At 37.0% G+C, this 21,825-nt stretch overlaps 1 protein-coding gene across 1 annotated transcript in view; it reads left to right on the top strand.

Moving 5' to 3' along the window:
• The window catches only part of LOC149805339 (putative G protein-coupled receptor CG31760), a 60,294-nt gene that overhangs the window by 37,759 nt on the left and 710 nt on the right, over positions 1-21,825 (top strand). Inside the window, exon 12 of the mRNA XM_089934122.1 lies at positions 21,722-21,787. Within this exon, the coding sequence (XP_089790248.1) occupies positions 21,722-21,787 (66 nt within the window). The remainder of the gene's footprint in view (positions 1-21,721; positions 21,788-21,825) is intronic.

Here is a 21,825-nt window from a genome sequence, read left to right as displayed (position 1 = left end):
AGACGATAATAAAGTGGTGAATTTGTTTGTGCAATAATGGCAAAACCAGTTTTCTGTTGCTTCTGAATAAGGACAAATTGGTAGGCGAAACGCTGCAATGAAAATTGCTTTCCGATCATCCAATATTTGGTATTTGGACCTAAAGACTACATCGTATGGGAGAGTGAAGGGATTAGATGCGTTTGACATTATTCTGAAGAGTCAGTTTCGTTTGTTCAAGACTGATATCGTTGTTGCTTCTGGGCATGATGGCGGGAAGTCACCAGCTTTCCAACTTTTACAGAAGATGTCTGTTGAAAACCGTGTCAGGTAAGTGCTTCAGAAATTATTCGTGCAATGCTGAAATGAAAGAAGAACATTCTTCCTGTTTATATTTGTATTTCTTTAATTCTTCTTCTTCTCTCCTTTCCTTTGGAATGCAGACTATCCAAGAATTTTGATATATCTAAATATTTAATGTACACAAAAATTAAGTGACTCAATTGGATAGTATGCTGCGAATTCGTGATTTTGTTTTGAAAGACCTTAGTACAAAAACAAAAAAAAATTAATGGAGGGTTAATTTAAGTATGGTGTCGACTGATTCAGACGAACACACCTTTTTGAGCATTTATAAATAGCAAATCTTTGTTCAAGAGCTAATATATTTCATAATATTTGCCAGATAGATTTAATCTATTCTGGATTTATATTTCGTTCAATGAGTTTGTATTTTATGTTAAATAACATATTTTCGGCCACAATTTATAGACTTCTCTGTGTTAACATATACAAGAATTTGATATAACTGTGTTCTTACTCGGTTTGTGTTTTGTAAATTAGCACTAATGTATCTTGACTCAGAGCATGTTTTGTATGCTTTTATTTCTGTCTGATTAGGCGATTCCCGCTCAGGTTTAATTTCATGATACAACGACTGCCAGACATTTTCCCCAGAATGTAATGGCAGGTTTATATCATGTGCAGAATGTGCTGTAGATTTATATTATTGTTTACGAGGTCTTTATACCCTACAATACATACATGCATACATACATACATACATACATACATACATACATACATACAAGTGATGAAATTCCACTGATTAATCATTGGTGACATAAGAAAATAAAGAGGCAAATATTAATAATCCCGGTTTTCTAAATTAATTAAATAATGTACGCAGTTTCATCTAAATCCTGACTGTCTTCTCTTTAAAAAATCTGGGCTTGATGCTTGATGAAACTATTGAAACTGAACGACTGTCGGGTAAGTAATGTTCCAAAATGACTATATACACGACCGAAGTTATAGACAGCAGAAGTGCAACCTTGAATTTCAAGGAAGTTCCGCGATGACATCTCCGACAAGTGCATTATAAACATTAGAGTTTCACCTTGTAGGGGTGTAAAATTCGTGTTAGAAATAAGATTTGTGAAAAATGAAAATATTATATTATGAGCATTGCACATTCTTCGAAATCACACAATGTGCAATTCGTTTTTGTGTCGGTGCGACATATTTGATTGTGGGTTAAAATTATAATAACCTATCTTTCCTTAAAGCATTAAAGTTTGCAATGGCATAAGTATGCTGGCTTACATACTGGAATGTTCTATTTTCAGATTGCTAGTAGCATGCAATTTCAAGGGAAGTGTATGTATAGGTGTATAGGTCATTGGTCAAAAGACTCACTCGTATGATAGAAACAGGAAAAATGTGTGGCTTCGCACTATAATTAATCCAGACCTTTATTCAACATGGTTTAGTGGTTAGAGCGTCTGCCAGGATGCGAGAGGTCAGGAGTTTGAACCCCAGCTGCGTCATACCAAAAATGGTGCTAGCACCTGCCTCGCTTGGTGCTAAGCATTAAAAAGTTATTGCTAGATATGTTCGGCCTGGTGTGGGGAGAATGTGACTGGGTGGAACATGATGTTGCATGTCTGCAGCATGATGCTGCAGTGCTAGACATCACTATAAAACTGTTACACTGCACACGTCGTAGCAATATGACTGAGAAAAAAATGCTAAAACTACGTTTAAACCTAAATATCACACACACACACACACAATGCGACTAAAATGAGACAAATTGTATTCTATTCCGTTGGAGACAAATGAACTCTATAATCATCGTAGAGGGTCATAATATCTTCAACTCTAAATTCTGGCGACAGAGGTGTATAAAATGAAAATTGTTTGATTACATTCTTTACTTTCGGTTTTAAAAACAACGTTTCACACAGTTTGTGCAATGTTCTTACAAATGAATCTATGACCGAAACAATAACGTAATACTGCAATTTATGTAAAACAGGTTTACCATCGACTACTTTCTTGGAGTTTTTATTAATCTCTGTATTTCTCTTAGAACATTAGTATCTCATTTAATCTCTGAATTTCATCTAGAACATTTGAACACACAATTGCTGTTCACTGGTCCCAGCATGGTTGTCTTTAAGTAGTTTTAAAAAGATTTCAGACGGAGATTAGCACACTCCATCAAGGAAATGAAAGTTGAAGGTCTTTCAACGAGGTCATTTTTACATACATAATTCAGAAGTAATTTTTGAAAGAAATCATATATGTATAAAAAGAATTCATTGACTATGTAAATATTTCATGAATACTTATTCCACCTACACTTGAGTACATGTCATATATATATATATATATATATATATATATATATATATATATATATATATATATATATATATATATATATATATATATATATATAACTTATAGACAATTAGTAATAAAACATAGACAATGATACCTATGGTTAAGAAGAGTATCAAAATAATTCAATTTTGAGTTTACCAATGGAGGGTCAGTAAAACTATACGCTATGCAAATTATAAATAATTATACATTACTCTGACATATTAATTTTAATTTATAACACTTAACAATGAGATATACGGAATAAAAGACGCTAGGAAGTGTCAAACGTCATGTACTGTTATACACACATACAATCACAGAATTAAAAAGAAAATGGAAAAGGAATAATACTGTTAAAAAAATGTATTTTTAAATATTACACTGGAAACTTCTTAATCTTCTGGAATCAACATATATTTTTATATTTTGTTGCTACAAATACACTGAAAATGTGAATGACCAAAACAGCCAAGCCATACAATGTATATAACTCTAGCACATAAATGGCCAGAAGGTTCTGATTCTCCGGTTGCCTCCACCTCAGAAGATCCCCACATGCTCCATTAATTTCTTTCATTTTGTTATATGAATAGCTTTGTTAATGCTTGATATTTTGGTACTTGAGTCTGATCATTTTCTTTCATTCCACATTTCCTCCAATATCATTTATTTTATTTCATTCCATCATTTGATGCACTGCTACTTTGTCAGATGCTTCAAGATAACCAAAGAAATTTAAATTTGAGACTGATCTACACTCAAATGTTGACAAAAGCGATTAGATAAATCAGTTTTATTAAAGAAACTTAACATATTTTAATCTGTCTAAGCATTCATCTCATTTCAATTAACTGAGACGTATTTTAAGGGCTCTTGAAAACGCCACCACTTGTTTTTGCAAGGATTTCATTCAGTCATACATTTCGGTTGGTTGAAATGCGGTGAAAGATGATGAATACCTACGACGGTTAAATAGTTAAAAGATAAATCAGATCTTCCTCCGGACTAGGACTGTGGTTCGTGTCTTCTGATGCATGGCGTTAAGTATTAGTATTCGGTTCAAAAAGCTTACTAATGACTCAAGTTAAAGTGAAACCACAATAACCAAAAAAGGGTGAAATTGGAGATTTCTCTTGTGTGATCGTCATATCCTTAGAGGAGAATTATGTGGAGTATTTACGAGTTTAAGAAGCGTTCAGTTGACGTGGAATATTGTCTTGAAGTTCTTGGAACTGAGTCACTTAGCATACTTGTAACCGACTTCAAGAAATCGGGGTTACATAAAGGGAGTGGAGGGCGGGTAAAGCACATGCGTATATCAGGCGATGAGCCCAAGTGCGCGGATCTAACACCCACCGGTTACTCCATCAAATCGTTCCCCCGCCACTCTCGCGGAGGTGGAATTGCTGTCATCACAAATAATTCCATGATCAAACGTCTTAACCACAACACAACTTTCAATTTCTACCACACATCGTTCGAACTAATTCAAACCACACTCACACTGGAACAAAGGCCAGTCCATTTTTTCTGCCTATACCGCCCTCCTCCTAATAGAAAAAAACAAGCTGACCGAATCTCTCTTTTTGGAGCAGTTTCTGAATCTCCTGGAGCATGGAAATTGATAAGTGGCAACCTGATTATTCTTGGAGATTTCAACTTTCACTTTGACTGTCCCGGAAACCCAAACACATAAAAACTCCTAGATTCCATTAATGTTTTCAACCTCAGTCAGTTAACCAACCCACCCATAAACATGGTCATGTTTAGACTGGATTCTTCATAGACCTGATGATAACATTCTATGGTCCTCCCTGGTTTCCCACGAACTTGTATCCGATCACCTCTGCAATATATGCCATATTGACGTATCAGTCCATAACCCTCCGTGTTTATTTGCTGCTAAGAGTAACCTCTGTATGATAAATAGAACCAAACTAATACATGACATCCAAGCAGACCTAAAAACTTGCTTACCTCCTACAGCAGAACAACTCAGTAACTGCCTGCGCGCATTGCTCGACAAACTTGCCCGAGTCACCAAGCGCAGAGTATCAATTCAAAAATTTCTCCATGGCATAGCATTGTTATGGACCAGCTTTACACTGCTAAAAGAGACCGTTGTAAAGCTGAGAGGCTTTGACTTTCCACCAGACTCACTATTCATAAGCAAATCTATGACGCCGCTAAGAAGAACGTCACAAACATAGTCCATGCAGCGAAATCAGCCGACTACAGTACTAAGATCATGGAAAGTTTCAGCTGTAAAGAGCTCTTCGAGATTACTAACAAGATAATATCAAGGAAAAATTGTACAACACTTCCAGCTACCTTCTCTCCAATCGACCTTCCGGACCTGTTTGCAAATTTCTTCCGTGACAATGTACAAACCATTAGAGCTAAGCTTGACAACACAATCTCAATTGACTCGTCCTCAGGTGGGATACAGAATTTCAGCGGCAACCATTATCAGCATTTGAACCTGTCTCTATGGATTTAGTACGTAAAATCGTCATGATGAGTGCACCAAAGTCATGTGAACTTTATTCGATTCCATCATCATATTGCTTGAGTGCTTAGATCCAGTATTGCCTTCACTAACTAATGTTATTAATACCTCTCTCTCATCCGGGGAATTCCCGTCATATTTCAAAACTGCCATTGTAAAGCCTGTGCTGAAGAAACAAACACTTGACTATAACGATTTAAAGAACTACAGCCCAGATTCTAATCTCCCATTCACATAAAAAATTTTAGAAAAAGTTGCTCTGTCCCAACTTGTGTCTCATCTGAATTCAAACAGTCTTTTTAGCAATGTGCAATCTGCATATCTCCCTTGCCACAGTACTGCAACTGCTCTTCTAAAAGTAGTTGATGACATTCTCTCTACTTTGGATAGCGGAAAGATTACAGTCCTCACCCTCCTTGATTTGTCTGCAGCATTAGATACAAAAGACCATGAAATATTATTTCACCGTCTCCAGCTTATATTTGGCATTCATGATACAGCCTTACTGTGGTTCAAGTCTTACTCGGTCAACAGGACACAAATTGTGTCTGCAAATGGAATACACTCCAGCCTAGCTGATCAATGCTGTAGTGTTCCACAGGGGTCTGTTCTTGGACATGTTATCTTTATTCCTTACACTCAGCCGCTCTCAAGTGTCATAGATCATCATCCAGTGTGTCACTAATTGTACGCTGACGACACCTAAATATACACATCTAGCCACCCAACTGAAGTTGATGGTACCATCCAAGGTGTAGAGAGGTGCATTTCTGATGTGAAATCATAAATGACATGTAACAAGCTGCAGATGAATGATGATAAAACTGAGGCCATTCTGATCACAACATAAAGACTTTCTCATTCACATCCTTCACCTCAAGCAATAAATATCAGCAACACCAACACTAATTTCACACAATCATTACGAAACCTAGGTGTTACTCTGGACAGTACTCTCACATTGCACCAACATGTCATGAACATATGCAAGGCTGCATATCTTGAGCTGAGACGCATCAGCTCAATTCCCAAATATCTTTCAGTTGATGCCACTAAAACACTTGTGTGTTCATTAGTACTTTTAATACTGGACTATTGTAACTCAATTATGTCGGGTTCATCTTCATATCTACTGCTGAAACTTCCAAAAGTTAAAAAAACAGCTGCTCTGATCATCCTTAGAGTACAACGAACAGAGCACACCTCCCCGCTGCTCTGTACCCTAAGCTGGCTATCCATTCGATCCAGAATCAAATAAAAAAATTGTTCTTTGTGCTACGTTTCACTGACGAACTTCAGTCCAACATACATATCCGGCCTCACCCATGTGTACAAACAAGCAAGATACTTACGCTCCTCTTCTGACAATAGTATACTCATTATTACCACAATGAAAACGAAGTCATATGAACATCGTTCTTTTGCATACCAAGGCCCAGCAACGTGGAATGAATTGCCCACTGAACCTTTGAGAGAAAAACATTCGTCGAGAGAAAACAGGGAATTAAATGGTGCCTTATGTATCCTGGGTATGAAAAACACGCAAATATTAAAAGATGGTACCCATAGTTTTTACTAATTGCACTCCAACTTAGAGGATTTTTATTTAAACTGCTCCTGAACAGCGTCTAATTAGTGATCCATTCTAAAAGTAGTAAAAATTAGAAGAAATTATGTAGTGGCAGTTTCGAGAAATTAGCGACTAGATGAAGGAAGTCGAGTACAATGCATGCTGTAAGAAGATGATGTCTGACGTATTCAGTTGGGCTATTACTTTCACTCTTAGAAAGCTTTGACATGGGCTAGCGGATATAGTATATTCACGATGGAAGTCCTGGCGAATTTTGTCCAGAGGAAACATGGAAATAAGGGGCGTCCTATGTGTATTGGGTATACAAAAACCTTAAAATCTTAATATATTGTATCAATAGTTTGTACTGATTGAGTTTCTACTTAGAGGATTTTGATTTCAACGCCTCCTTGACATTATCTAGTTAGGGACCCGTATTTACAGTACGAAACATTTCAAGAAATTTTTCAAGCCCATTTCCAGTAATACGCTGCTAGATGAAGGAGTTCGAGAACAAAACATACCGTAAGAAGATTATATTTTAAGAACATAGTTGGGCCATTACATCCCCTCTTTAGAATTTTGACATAGATCATTCTATTATATTCTACTTCTAGGGGATAGAGTACATCTACGAAGGAAGTCCTAAAGAATTTAGTCGAGAGGAGACAGCGATATAAGGAAGAGCAGGCTATACAAACCGTGTATGAAGAAACGCAAAAGTTAATTGATTGTATCAATAGTCTAATAATTGTACTCCAATTTAGAGGATTTAGATTTGAACGTCTCTTGTACAGTATCTAAATCGGGACCCGGTCTAACAGTATGAAATGTTTGAAGAAAAGTCTTCAAGCCGATTTCGAGATTTCATGGCTAGAGGCAGGAGTTCGAGTGATATGTTGTCTCTCAATGATAAAGTCCACCAAAGAAGGAAGTCCTGATGAATTTCGTCGACAGGAAACATAGATATAAGGGGCGCCCAATGAGTGTCGAGTATGAACAACACGAACATGTTAATTATCGTTTCAATAATTTGTACTCCTACTTATAGGATTTTGATTTCAGCGTCTCTTGGATAGTATCTAGATAGGTACCCATCCTAGCAATACAAAAACTTTCATAAAGATTCCTCGAGCCGATTTCGAGATATCAGCCGCTAGGTGAAGAAGGTCTGGTTCAATATATGCCGTAAGAAGATTATAGTACACGTTTACCTTTTGGCCAATGCGTAACCCATTCAAGAGTTTTGACATTGAAAGTTCTTTGATACTGTATCTCTAGTGTATAGTTTATACCCACCAAGGAAGACTGAGACTGGTCGAACTTTGTCGACAGTATTCAGCGAATTAAACGGCACGCTATGGGTACAGGATATGAAAAACAATCAAAATGTTAATAGATTGTATCAATAAGTTGTATTAATTGTACTCCTACTGAGCGGATTTTGATTTCAACATCTCTGGAATATTACGAAAGTAGTGATCCGTTATAACAGTAGGAAACATTAGAATAAACTTTTTCCCGCCTATTTCTAGAACATCGCGGCTAGATAAAGGAATTAGAGCTCTATACATGCTGTAAGATTATATCTTACATTTCCATTTGAAATATTACGTCCCTGTTTATTCAATTTTTATATGGATTCTTCTTTGATATTTTAACCCTAGCGTATAATGTCCACTAACCAAGGGCGTCTTGACATTTCGTCGAGAGAAAAAACAGCGAAATAATGGTGCACTATGGGTATCGGGTATGAACAATACAAAAATGTTAATAGATCAATAATTTGTACTAATTGTACTCCTGATCAAAAGACTGATTTCGACGTCTCTTGGACAGTATCCAAAAAGGGACTCGTCCTAGCAATAGGTAAATTTTCAAAAATTTTCAAAAGGGGTCCTGGTCGAGCACATGCCATAAGAACATTATATCTTACGTATAACGTTGGGATATTACCTCCCCTCTTAAAGAGTTTCGACATGGACCCTTCATTGACATTTCATCTCTGTTGGACATGGGAAGCAAATCCTGACGAATGTCAAGGAGAGGATTAATCCAAATAAGGATTCTGGGTATGACATACACGCCTAATATAGATCGATTTGAACAATGATAAATTATAATTTGTACTAATTCAACACATACTTAGATGGTTTTGATTTAAACGCCTCCTGGAAAATATCTAGCTAGAGATCTGTTCCAGCAGTAGAGAAGTTTGAAGAAAATTTGTCGAGCCGATTTTAAGAAACTCGCTGATATATAGAGGGTGTTGAGTACAACATAGGTTCTACGTAGATAATATCTTGCATACACCCATGGCTATTACGTCCCGTCTTAAAAGAGTTTTGACGTGTACCTTTCTTTGAGAATTTATGTCAAGGGATAGAATTGACCCGCGAAGGGGTACCCTATGGATCCAGGTATGAACTATGTGCACAGTTTAGATCTACTAGATCAATATTTGTACTAATATGACACATATTTAGAGGATTTCGATTCCATCGCCTCGTCGGCGGTATCTAAATTAGTATATGTTCCAACAATCGAGCCAATTTCGGGAAAGTTTCGGCTATATCAGGGGGTTTGGGTACACTGCATGAGGTAATGAATAGCTTTCCTATACAGCTGAGACATTACGTACCCTCTTGAAAGAGTTTTTGAAATGGATCCTTCTTTGACATTTTACCTCTAGGGGATAGAATCGACCCGCAAAGGCCGTTCTAACGAATTTCGTCTACAAAATCAGGGCAATAAGTGGTACCCTATAGGTACTAGGTATGAAAAACACGCACAATGTGGATCGATTGGATCAATAATTTTTTATTTGACATCTACTTAGATGAATTTGTTTTTGTGTGTGTTACAACAGCAGGAAAATGCTAAGGAAAAATAGTCGAGCCGATTCCGAGAAACGTTTGGCTGTATAACGGAGTTGGGTAAACTGCGTGCCGTAAGACGATTATATCTTACGTATACATTAGGGACATTACTTTCCCTCTTTAAGAGTTTTGAAATGGTCCGTTACTTAAGATTTTATCTCTGTTGGATAGAGGCGACCCATGAAGGAAGTCCTGACGAATCTCGTCGACAACAACCAGCGAAATTAGGGGGTTCTTATGGTTACTGGGTACGAAAACACGTGCACAATGTGGACCGATTAGTTCAATATGTTTACTATTTTAACCCCTTCTAAAAGGATTTCGATTTCAACCCAGTATCGTTTCCAACAGGAGGAAACATTTTAAGAAAAATCGTAGAGCCAATTTCGAGATTTTCTCGGATAGATTAAGGAGCTGGGTATCACACATGCCGTAAGGATATTATATCTTACGTGTAAAGTTGGGATATTACGTACCCTCCTAAAGAGTTCTGACATTTACTCTCTTTTGACATTATATATTGAGGTGATAGAGTCGACACGCGAAGAAATGTTCGTCTCATAATAGCTAATTTTGGTTTCGTCAACGTTTATGTTCAATTTTAAATGTTAGCGGGTTTTGTAGTGGCGTCTAGCGTTTTACCTTGGGTCACGTGATTCCGCCTGGATATATGCAGGCTGGTGAATTTAAAAAGTGTAAGGACAAGGACTTTCGTCCACCAGCATACAGATGTTACAAGGCTCGTCCAAGAAACGTGGAAATCTTGCGACAATACAATTTTAACTGATGATATCTCTTGTCTCATCATTTCGCACTGTTTGTCTCACTGTGTGTTGATCTTAAATGAGTAACTACGCTCGACCACAACCTTGTCGACGACACAATCCGTTACACAGTCGCCAACTCTGTGACCAAGTCAGCGACACACTGACTCTCCGACATAGTCATCGACACAGGCGTTGACTCTGCGATCCAGTCGTCGACTCTGCGACCAAATATGCAACCTAGTCGGCGACTCTGCGACACAGTCCGCAACACAGTCAACGATTCTGAGACTGACTCTGAGCCCCAATCGGCGACCCGGCCACTACAGGACACTCAGTCTACTACCAGTCCGCGATTATGAGACACAGTCAGCAACACAATCGACGATTCCGTGACTCACTCGGAGACCCAGTCTGAGACTCGGCGACTCAGCGACCCCGTCAGCCACCCAGCCAGTAACTCAGCGACCCAGTCGACGTTCTGCAACCACTTCAGAGATCCAGTCGGCGACCTGGCAATCCAGATGTCGATCCGCTCGACGATTCATCAACTCAGTTAACGACGCAGTCGCCAATCACAGGACACAGACTCGGCAACTCAGCTACCCAAGACTCAATCGGCGACAAGATGCCAGAAATCAGACGGTATCCGGCTGTGGTAGAAATCTGTTGCACTCTGGAGTGCCAGCCATTCGAGAGATTCAGCAGGATATCACTCCAAATACAAAGACCTATCCTAAAGCACCCGAGGTAGACATAATCGGTGTAGTGTAACCGAGGAAGTTTCCGCTACAATAATTTGACCCAATTAAAAACCTACTAGGATGATTTTTGTTTCAACGCATTCTCGGCAATTTCTAGGCAGTTATGTGTTCGAACAGTAGCCAAAGTTTGGAGAAATTTCGATGAGCTGATTTGGAGATATTTGTGGCTGTATAAAAGGGGTAGGGTAAAACATGCTGTAAGCTTTCACATTACGTATACAGCTGCTAAATTACGTACCCAATTCAAAGAATTTTGATATAGACCCTTCATCGATATTTTATCTCTAGGAAATAGAGTCCACCTGCGAAGGAAGCCCTGACAATTTCGTGGAGACGAAACCGCATTCTAGGCTGACTCTCTAACCACTAGGCCACCGGAGCGGTCGTATAAACACTGAATTTGCGGCGTGAGTTGTCATGAACAATAACAGGAGGGCCATTTGCATCTATAGCGACACCAATTCGAGCCAGAAACATTAAAATAATGAAGGGACAAGAGGTAATGAAATGATTTAACCATAACTACATTTCATTGATCTGGTTTCTGTCCATATTTTGCTATTCATACTGACTTCTCAGTGTCACATTCAATAATTCTACGTTTCCGCTCTGTGGTCCCAGTTTGATTTTATGCATCACCCTGGTAATTTTTAACCGGAATTTTCTCTCCTTTAGATCAGTATTATTTGTATCAGTATTTCACCCTTTTTCTAGAGGTTTCGCTTGCATGCACGATTCGTGTATGGCCACTTCATTTGGGATTCTTCGTCATTTATGGCTCTCTTATAATGAAGACATGGAGGTAAGAGGTAATTAACAAAAGTTATATTTGACTCAAGTAAAGTTTTCCTATCAAATACAATCAGAACTATAAGAAACTCAAATTTATTTGAAACTTAAACATGAACATTGTTTAGGGCCCCCAGAAACAGGGTTACTGATTTGCATTGCATCGTACTATGACATCATCAGACCGGGGTTATCTCGATTGACTTGCGCAATCAATTTTTTATTAGGTCAGGCATACTGAAAGAGTCGAATTTCATATAGTTTTCAATATGAGATTTTCGTTTTAAAACAACTCCGCTTTCTATGTATTTCTTACTGTAATATTTAAGGAAAACACACTTACAATGCAGGTGCTCAAACGATAGAATTTAAATGTATTGTTCCAATACATATATGAACCTTGAACATGAATATTGTTATGGGCTGTGATACCTCTCAAAACAGGGTCAGTCTTCTGTATTGCATAATACTATGACATTAATTATTTCTTGAGGTCAGCCGTACTCAAATAATAGAATTGCATATAGTGTTTCAGTGAGGATTTTCGAGTTGCTTGTTTTAGTTTTGAAAGTATGTACTGGATCATTTAAAAATATTGCATATACAATACAGGGAAATGTTTTTGAAACCTTGGTGGAAACAGTTTCCTTATTCTGGCATACATTTGCATATAAAAGACCGTATATGGTCCGACACTAAATCTTGCTATTTTCAAGCGTGTGTGGTACTTAGGACGTGATAACCATTCTCAAAAGTAAAGTTAAGAATGTTACATATGTCTAAATAAGTTGATCACTGAGGTAAAGGTAAAATATACATGGGTGTATGTGTGTGTAAAATAGATAATCATATAAAATTCAGACGTTTAATGTAATCAGTTTTAAACTTTTTAGAAATCTTCATCTGTTCTCAACTTTTATATCATCTGGCCTATTATATTACTCTATTTCTCAGTCTGGTCATCAATTGTTAGATAAAAATAAGAGATAATAGAGATGATTTCTGAATGCTGATCAATTTGAAAGAAAGGATGGTAACAATTCGTATATTAGTCATTATTAGCGTTTAGAGCTGTCCAGATCATCACTGTGCTAATCGTCATGTTCTTAGGTTGTACCCCCGAATGTGATTCTTTTTTAAATTTAAGTTCTGTTGTATACATGTATATTTTTAACGTATAATATCTCATCCAATTTTAATGATGATGATGATGATGATGATGAAATATAAAGGAATCGTTAGAATTATTTTGAAAATTACTCATTGCTCTTTCACTGGCCTTCAATTTTCGCTGAATTTCTGTGATATTTTTAGTCGAAACTATTAAAAGCATTCATCTTCCGGATCAGATTTTGTTGAAGAGGTTTTGTAGTGTCGGTGTAATTGCCTTATGTCTCTTGATGATATGTACGTTAATCCGACCTCCGACTACTGAAACGATATAAATAGGTAATAAATCACAGTTTTACGTCTGTTTCTATGGAGGACGTAAGCATGCTTTCACAGCAGGTAATTGCATTTTCTTGGTACTATAATCCTTTGTCTATAGTTCAACCATTTTTTTGTTGTTTTTTTTTTTTTTTTTTTTTTTGTCTAAACATCTGAACTAGTGATAACAAGTCACTCATGAAAAGGAAACTTTAAAGGTATGGTTGCATCCGGAACTACACATGCATTCCACTCAGACGTCGATCCGTGAATATTTTTATTTTGAATGTTAGCATATAGAATAGGGAGTAGAGCATGCGTGTTATACTCCTGGCTAATATTTGTGGCCATATGTGAGCATGCGTTGTATACTCCTGGCTAATATTTGTGACCATATGTGAGCATGCGTTTTATACTCCTGGCTAACATTTGTTGCCATATGTGAGCATGCGTTGTATACTCCTGGCTAATATTTGTGACCATATGTGAGCATGCATTTTATACTCTGGCTAATATTTGTGGCCATATGTGAGCATGCGTTGTATACTCCTGGCTAATATTTGTGGCCATATGTGAGCATGCGTTGTATACTCCTGGCTAAAATTTGTGGCCGTATGTGAGCAAGAAAAACTATTCAAACGTATTATAGTTTGATTTATTCAGCAATCACGGTTCCTTCTGCAAAGAAAGCTAGAAACTCTTGGGTACACATGTACACTGGATTGCATTGTCTTGTATATGTGAAATTCAAGTAACTGAGTGACTGTTGACCAGTCTTATCTAGATATCGCTAAATAGTACATTGTTCTTGGAGATTATTACCAACTAAAGTCAAAAATAGGTGATTGTGAGCCTGTATACTTTTGTATGGACAGTCATGAAATTGTATTGGTGCACTCACACTTTAAATCATCACAGGTGGATGTTTTATGTAGGTAGAAGTAATGTACTTTTTAAGCACGCATGTGTCTTGTATCATTGAATATTTTATTTTATCTTTCATTTACATGAAGTACAGATTCTTAGACACGGTTTTATGTGTGATCATTAAATTTAACTTGCATATTCACCTTTGTAACCGAGATTAGCGACCTTAAATCTAAAGTATGGTTGTAATAACCTACATTTCTTGCTACATTTGGCTCTGAATTATAAACCAGCAAGACAGACGAGACACGGCGACCTACAAATTTTGCTATTAGCTGATTCCTATATTGTATCATGCCTCCTTTTCGATCAGCTTTCTACTTATGCAATTGTCGATAAAATTACAAAAAAATATACAAAAAGCATCTTCGGTAACAGATGAGGATAGAGATAAGAAAACACTAGGAACACAGGAAGGTGATAAGCTATCAAAACGAGGAAACATGCTGAAATGGAACCTAGTACAAATCTAGTTAAAAATCTTTAATACAGACTGATGTTATGAATGGGACTCTTAATAATAACTGTATTTCCTGAATTTCACTCGCGTCTATATTGCTATTTTTCTAGGTACTATGCTATTTTTGTGTGTCCTTTTAAAGTTGAGGTGTTGTTTCTTTTGTACGGTAGCTACTTGTGCTACATGGCTGAGAAAGCCCCCGTGCACTACAACGAGAGTAAGCATATCAATTGGTCTATCTACAATGCCATCATCCTGGGAACATTTATGGCCCTTGTACGTAAGTTAACATTTACGTATTACGATAATTTATATAAAAATCTATTCCGCAATAAAGTTTGTAAAAACAGTTGTATTTTATTATATCCGGTACAAATAGTTATAACAAAATTTAGTCACATTTGCCAAATATTCTATGTCAATGTTTAAAACTTTATTACAACCGACTGTCGCATTAAAAGGCTCTTGTTACATGATATAATTTTAAGTTGCCTTCACAACAAAACTAAGAAGAATTACCATGAGACCTTTATTTTCATTGTGGGTGTGTGGGTGTGGGAGGGGTACGTGAAGTTCGAAATCGAATTATTAATGTGGAAAAGTATTGAATCTAGCTCGGCATGAATGTGGGGAGAAAAGTTTATATAAACATAGGAATCAAATGACATATGAATCATATGACATGCTTACCTCCCTTGTGTACAGAGGAAATATTCAGCATTTTTAATATGGATTTTTAGTTTGCAGTATGGTCAATGTGCGCGAAGTACTGTACAATATACAAATACAATAGCAAGTCACATGGTACAAAAATAAAACATTATGATTAGTTGGTTGAGTGGTTACGCTTTCTTATATCTCTCTCTCTCTCTCTCTCTCTCTCTCTCTCTCTCTCTATATATATATATATATATATATATATATATATATATATATATATATATATATGATGTAAGCTGTATCATTGATATACGACGAAATGTAAACATTTTTCATTCAAAGGAAACAAGGCTTGCTGAGTTTCCTTTTAATGTAAACTTCATTTAACTAGTGGTCTATCAAAGAGACAGCGTAACATGCTACATGTATACATATATTTTATTTATATCACATACAAATACACAAACGTGCATTTACAACGCAGTTTAGATTGACTACGAGCAGCTGTGTATTGACTGAATGAATTAACCCTCCACAGACCTATTCAGTGTGTCCGCTACAGGATGTAATCATTAACCTGTTGTGAATAACACTGGACAACAAATTTTTACAAAAGTCATGTTACTGAAATAAAATTAGTCAATTCTTATCAATTTTTATGTGCTGAACACGAATATGACAGTCAAATTGCAAAACTGGCTCTAGTTTTTTTGTAATCTGCAAGAAATTAATGTTTACATAACGAAATGCATTCCAATAGTAAAAGGTCAACTGTAATAGCCTACCTATAAAAAATCAAGTCATTGACTACATCTTAGATTTCTTCGCCTGTCTCTTGTACAGCTGTTCGGGAGCATCTCTGAGGAGTGTCCAGCAGTAGTCAGCCAGCATTGTAGTGGACCATTTTCCCTGGTATCTTTGTTCCATTGTTGCGATATCTTGATGAAAACGTTCGCCGTGTTCATCACTAACAATACCACAGTTGCTAGGAAAGAAATCCAAATGGGAATGAAGGAAGTGAATCTTTAGAGACATATTGCAGCCAAGTTTCTTATACTTCATCAACATGTCTTCTACTAGTTCCTTATAGTTTTCTGCCCTAACATTTCCGAGGAAGTTTGTAGAAACTAGGCGAAAAGCATTCCATGCTTGTTTCGCGTCACCTTCCAGCAAGTTGTTGAACCGGTCATCTTTGAAAAGCTCTCGAATCTGAGGACCCACAAAAACTCCCTCTTTAATCTTTGCTTCGCTGAGTCGAGGGAATTTTTCATGCAGGTATCGGAATGCTGGCAAAGTCCGGTCAATGGCTTTCACGAAGTTCTTCATCAAACCTAGTTTGATGTGAAGGGGTGGTAGCAAGATTTTCTGAGCCTCAACCAGAGCTGGGTGTTGGATATTCTTCTCTCCAATGGCTACATTCTGCCTGTGAGTCCATTCCTTCCTCATGTAGTGCATTTCCCTTGCTCGGCTATCCCACTCGCATAAGAAACATGTATTTTGTATATCCTTGCTGCAGTCCCATTAAAAGGGCAACTACCTTCAAATCACCACAGAGGTGCCAGCTGTACTTGTTTATACTCAATGGAATTCAGTAGCTGCCTTAAGTTATCGTATGTCTCTTTCATGTGGACAGCATACGCTACTGGAATAGATGGAAGAATGTTTCCATTGTGCAAAAGCACAGCCTTGAGACTCAGTTTCGAAGAGTCCACAAATAGTCTCCATTCTTGTGGGTCATGAGTGATTTTTAAAGCATTCATGAGGCCCTCAATATCGGAACAGAATATCAGATTACTTTCCTTTCTGAAGAAAGGCTCCAATTGCTGGTGGCGCTTTCGAAACACAGTAATTGTGACATCTTCTTCTAGAAGATTCCATTGTTGGAGTCTTGATCCTAGCAATTCTGCCTTGTTCTTTGATAAGTCCAAATCACGAATCAGGTCATTTAGTTCTTCCTGTGTTATTCTGTGTGGGGTTGATGATGCACCACAGTGAAAATCTGGATCACTGCATGCTGATGGACCAGGAGAAGAACAGGTCGACTCACCTTTGTCTTCGTCAGATGAATCAAGAGAATATTCTGCTGGAGGTTCTGGAATAGGAAGTCCCTCACCATGTGGAACTGGTCTCAATGCAGACGGAATGTTTGGGTAGACTATTCTCGACTTCTTTCGCTTCGTTATTCCGCCGGAAAGAGGAGGAACCAAGCAGAAGTAACAGTCATTTAGGTGGTTGCTTGGCTCTCTCCACACCATTGGGACTGCAAACGGCATTGATGACCTTTTGCGATTCAACCACTGTGAAAGCTGTGTTGTACATGTAGCACAGCATATATGCGGAGCCCAAGGCTTGTCTTGGTCACCAACCTTGCATCCGAAGTAAAGATGATATGCCTTCTTCACTTGAGAATTGATACTTTTCTTCTGGTTGGCAAATGTCACTTCCCCACAAATATAGCAAAAATTGTCCGCGGTATTAACACACTTTCGAGGCATTACTGTTCTTTATTGTACGTAAATGGATAAAATAATAAGTTTTATGTAACAGTAGCTTGAACTGTCTCGCACAACGTCTAAAATATTTTAAATGCTGAACCTATCTGATTGGGCTTTATATAGTAAACTGCTTACGTCAGCTTCAGCAGCCGCCTGGCATTAGTATAATAGGCCTACACATGTATAGTACACTGCTGACGTCAACTTACTTCAGCAGCCGCATGGCATTAGTATTGCATTGCATCAGAAAATGATGCAATCAACTGTGGATGATGTGAGCATGATGGTATTATGCAATGTTACATCATTATTCCGGATGTTGCTGCAGTCCTACTGGAGAAATTTACACAGTGAAACATAGAAAATGAGGTATATGAATATCTTCAAAACGAGAGCCAATACAAATTTTTCACGGTTATATTCGTGTTCGGCACACCAAAATACTACAGATTAGGGCCTTTTCAAGTCAGTAATGATTTCACTGTTGACCAGTGTAATCACAATCTCCTTTTCAAATAGTTATGTTGCTTCTTTCAGTTTTGAACTTCTATTTTGATTCACATTAATTAAATAAATATAAGACACAAAAAGGTAGTTTACAAGAAGAAAGGAGAGCCCTACGAACACTACTCTGAACACTAAACGTGCTGGCTTTCACATACCGGCAAGAATATTATTGAAGGGAGTTGAAATAGTAAACTAAGCAAAATGAGGTACCATCAAGAGGTAATTCAAACAAATAAACGCATTTACAGTTCATCTAATGCATTATTATGATGTAATTATCGCTGCTACCAACCATACAATTATTTCTATCATCCATTTCTAACTTTCCATTGCTTCGTGTGACTACATTTTACCATTATTCAGTGGAGCAGAGACATCGTCGCATGACACAGGCAAAAATACGGCACACATTTTTAAAAGATCTTCTATAGTTTCTTCCTATGAGAGAGAGAGAGAGAGAGAGAGAGAGAGAGAGACAGAGAGACAAAGACAGAGAGATGTGGTTGTGGGGTTTGGGGAGACTTACCATAAAGACATTTATTCATTATTCATTGCGCGTCCAAATGCTTCCTGATTTGATTGGTCTGTCTTACACATTGTAATATAAAAGTTGGGGGAGACTTGAGTGGTTTCGCACATTTTATTATTAAATTATATGTTTTAGACCTATAATAACAGGTTTTATAAAACATGTTGAAAGAAATAAAAATAAACAAAGCATTAAATAGAATACAGTATGTGTATTCCTCCTTATAAATACATGTACCGTAGAAGTTTTGATATGCTATTTCACCTTTGTAAATTTGGCAATATGAATATTACCAAAAAGAAGATATAAACGTAGTGTTGTCACGTGGTTTAACATATTAAATGCACTGAAATATGAAAATAGAAAACAGCTCTATCAGATTCTTTGAAATATTTTGAATAGTAAAACCAATCTTCCAAATCTCTATCCTTAAACTTTCGTATCTATTTGAACACCAAGTGAACGGTTTTACAAAATATATTCCGCACCATGAATTAAAACCCCCAAATACATGTACCTTTTGATGCTCTTCTTGGTTCTCGTCATCAAATGCATGCTGGGATGCTGGATAAGTCTGTTTTGAGAAGGGGCGGAAACATAAATCACCCAAAATTCATCAACAATCGCTTAAGGATGTTTCGAAAGATGGCCGACAAGAATGAAACTTCTCACTCCTGTAAGTACAAACTGATTCTTTCACCCAACAAAAGAAGTGCATGTGGAATCATTGCAATCGCTTGTAATAATCCAGCCATTAAGCCATTAGCCAGCTTAAAGATGCAATGGATGCGATAGCGTTTGGCTTGAGATAATAAATGTTGCTTCGTTATTTGAAAGAATTTGGGTATTTTCATGATTATGTTGGGTATAGTGTGTTTTTTTTAGTCAGACGTAGATATAAATGCAAGCCAATTATAGTTTTGTTTATAAAAAAAATTCAACAGGTTATCCGTAACCCTAACTACAATAAAGAATTCCGTTTGCACTTACAAATAAAAACTTCCAGTCCCTAACTCTGACATTAATCCTATAATTTTATTTCCATTTGACTACTATCACACCATTTGTTTACAACATGTCAATTTCTTTGTCTCTTAGGTTTACTTTGAAATGCACATTTATATATATTATATTTTATTTCAAAATTGATGGGTATTGGAAAAGGAAATACTGTTAAAAATCACTTGGATACATTTTGTTCACAAATAATTGAACTATATGGATGAATGAATACATGAATGAATAAATGTTTACCTGTTGAAAGTAATTTTTGGGACGATGGCGTTGATAAAACTGTATGCATACTACCTTTCGCAGCTGTGTATGTCAGTTGTGTTCGGGCTTCAGTCAACATACTGATTTTTAATTGTCTGTTGTGTTTGGGGTCTGCTTTTCGTAGCTTTAATTGTCTGTTGTGTTTGGGGTCAGTTTTTCGTAGCTTTAGTTGTCTGTTGTGTTTGGGGCCTGTATTTCCTAGCTTTAGGTGGCAGGGTCCAGTTTCGTAAATTGACCCCTGTAAAATTTCTTAACTTAAGGCTGTGGTGTTACTCTTTCAGCTATTATTGTTTACTATTTAAAGATATGGTTATATTTGTGAACTGGTTGTTTTGGCCTTGTGTTTTTCTTAAATTGATGTCAGGATTGTACACCTTCCGTAGTTCCCCTGCAGTATGTTAATAGTGAAATACCAAAAGTCGACTATGGTGTGATTTTTTCAGCTATAATTGTTTACTTTTTGAAAATAATGATATATTTGTGAACTAAGTGTTTTGGGCTTGTGCTGTTCTTGAAATTGATGTCAGGCATGTGCACCGTCCATAGTTACTCTGCAGTATGTTGATAATGAAATACCAATAGTCGACTAAGAACAAGAGCTAGCCTCCCATAACTGTAGACACATGGTTTGGGGCAAGTAGAAAATCTTAAAAAACCGGCTTGGATGACAACTATTTACAGTTGCATCAACCTGTTTAGTACACACTGTTTTGCAGAATTGTCATCTAGGAAAAGGGCTTGTGTTTGCACTGTGAACATCACATGGTGTCAAAAATGACTTCGGACATGAAATTGCAGGTAGGAGAAACTTCTTTTGCTATGAACTGCTATCGACTTCTTTGGTTAAGTGGATACTATTCTAATGCTTGATTTTAATATAGGTATCCAAAAATATGGACCTTTTTGACCTCACTTGTGTATTTGATTTTTATGATTTTTGTATACTAGGTCACTGAATGCGACGTTAAATTTGTACATAAAAACTGGTCTCTGCCCCCATAAATGTCTGTCGTGTTCGGGCTCTTGTCAACATTTTTTTGGACTGGCATGCAGATAATTATAGGTGAAATTTTCGTCATTTGGCTGCATATTCTTATTTCTCTTCACACAAAGAAATTCGGACATCGTTATGGAATGATAAATGAGATAACAGCATCATCCAATCGATATTCACTGTTTATCTGCTGATATCAGCTCCCTTATGCCTCTACTTAACTAAATACTCCCACGTACCCATTTACGATCTATCTATCTATCTATCTATCTATCTATCTATCTTTGGTCTGTCTGTATTTTGGTCTGTCTGTATTATCCCTTGCATGCCTCATTTGTTTAATGTAACAAAGTATTAAAAACTGTACTGATTGAAGAAGTTGCTTCACATAATTAAACGTTCGTTAACGGATAATTGTTATTGTCAAAAGAGAGGAAAAGGCAAGAAGGTAAAGGAATTAAACCCTAAAAGCCCAACCTGTTTATTCAATGGAACGTTTTCTATATTGTCATATTTCAGACGTTTCATTCTGACCAGCTTAGGTCCGGACATGTTATACCTGATCAATTTTATCCATATTCAGATGTAAGTCACAGTAACCGTCACTTTTATTTTTGCACCGA

The sequence above is a fragment of the Sinohyriopsis cumingii genome, chromosome 2 (genome assembly GCF_028554795.1).
Source record: "Sinohyriopsis cumingii isolate HCF-2022 chromosome 2, ASM2855479v2, whole genome shotgun sequence".
Lineage (NCBI taxonomy): Eukaryota > Metazoa > Mollusca > Bivalvia > Unionida > Unionidae > Sinohyriopsis > Sinohyriopsis cumingii.
This window is presented reverse-complemented; position numbering and strand designations above follow the sequence as displayed.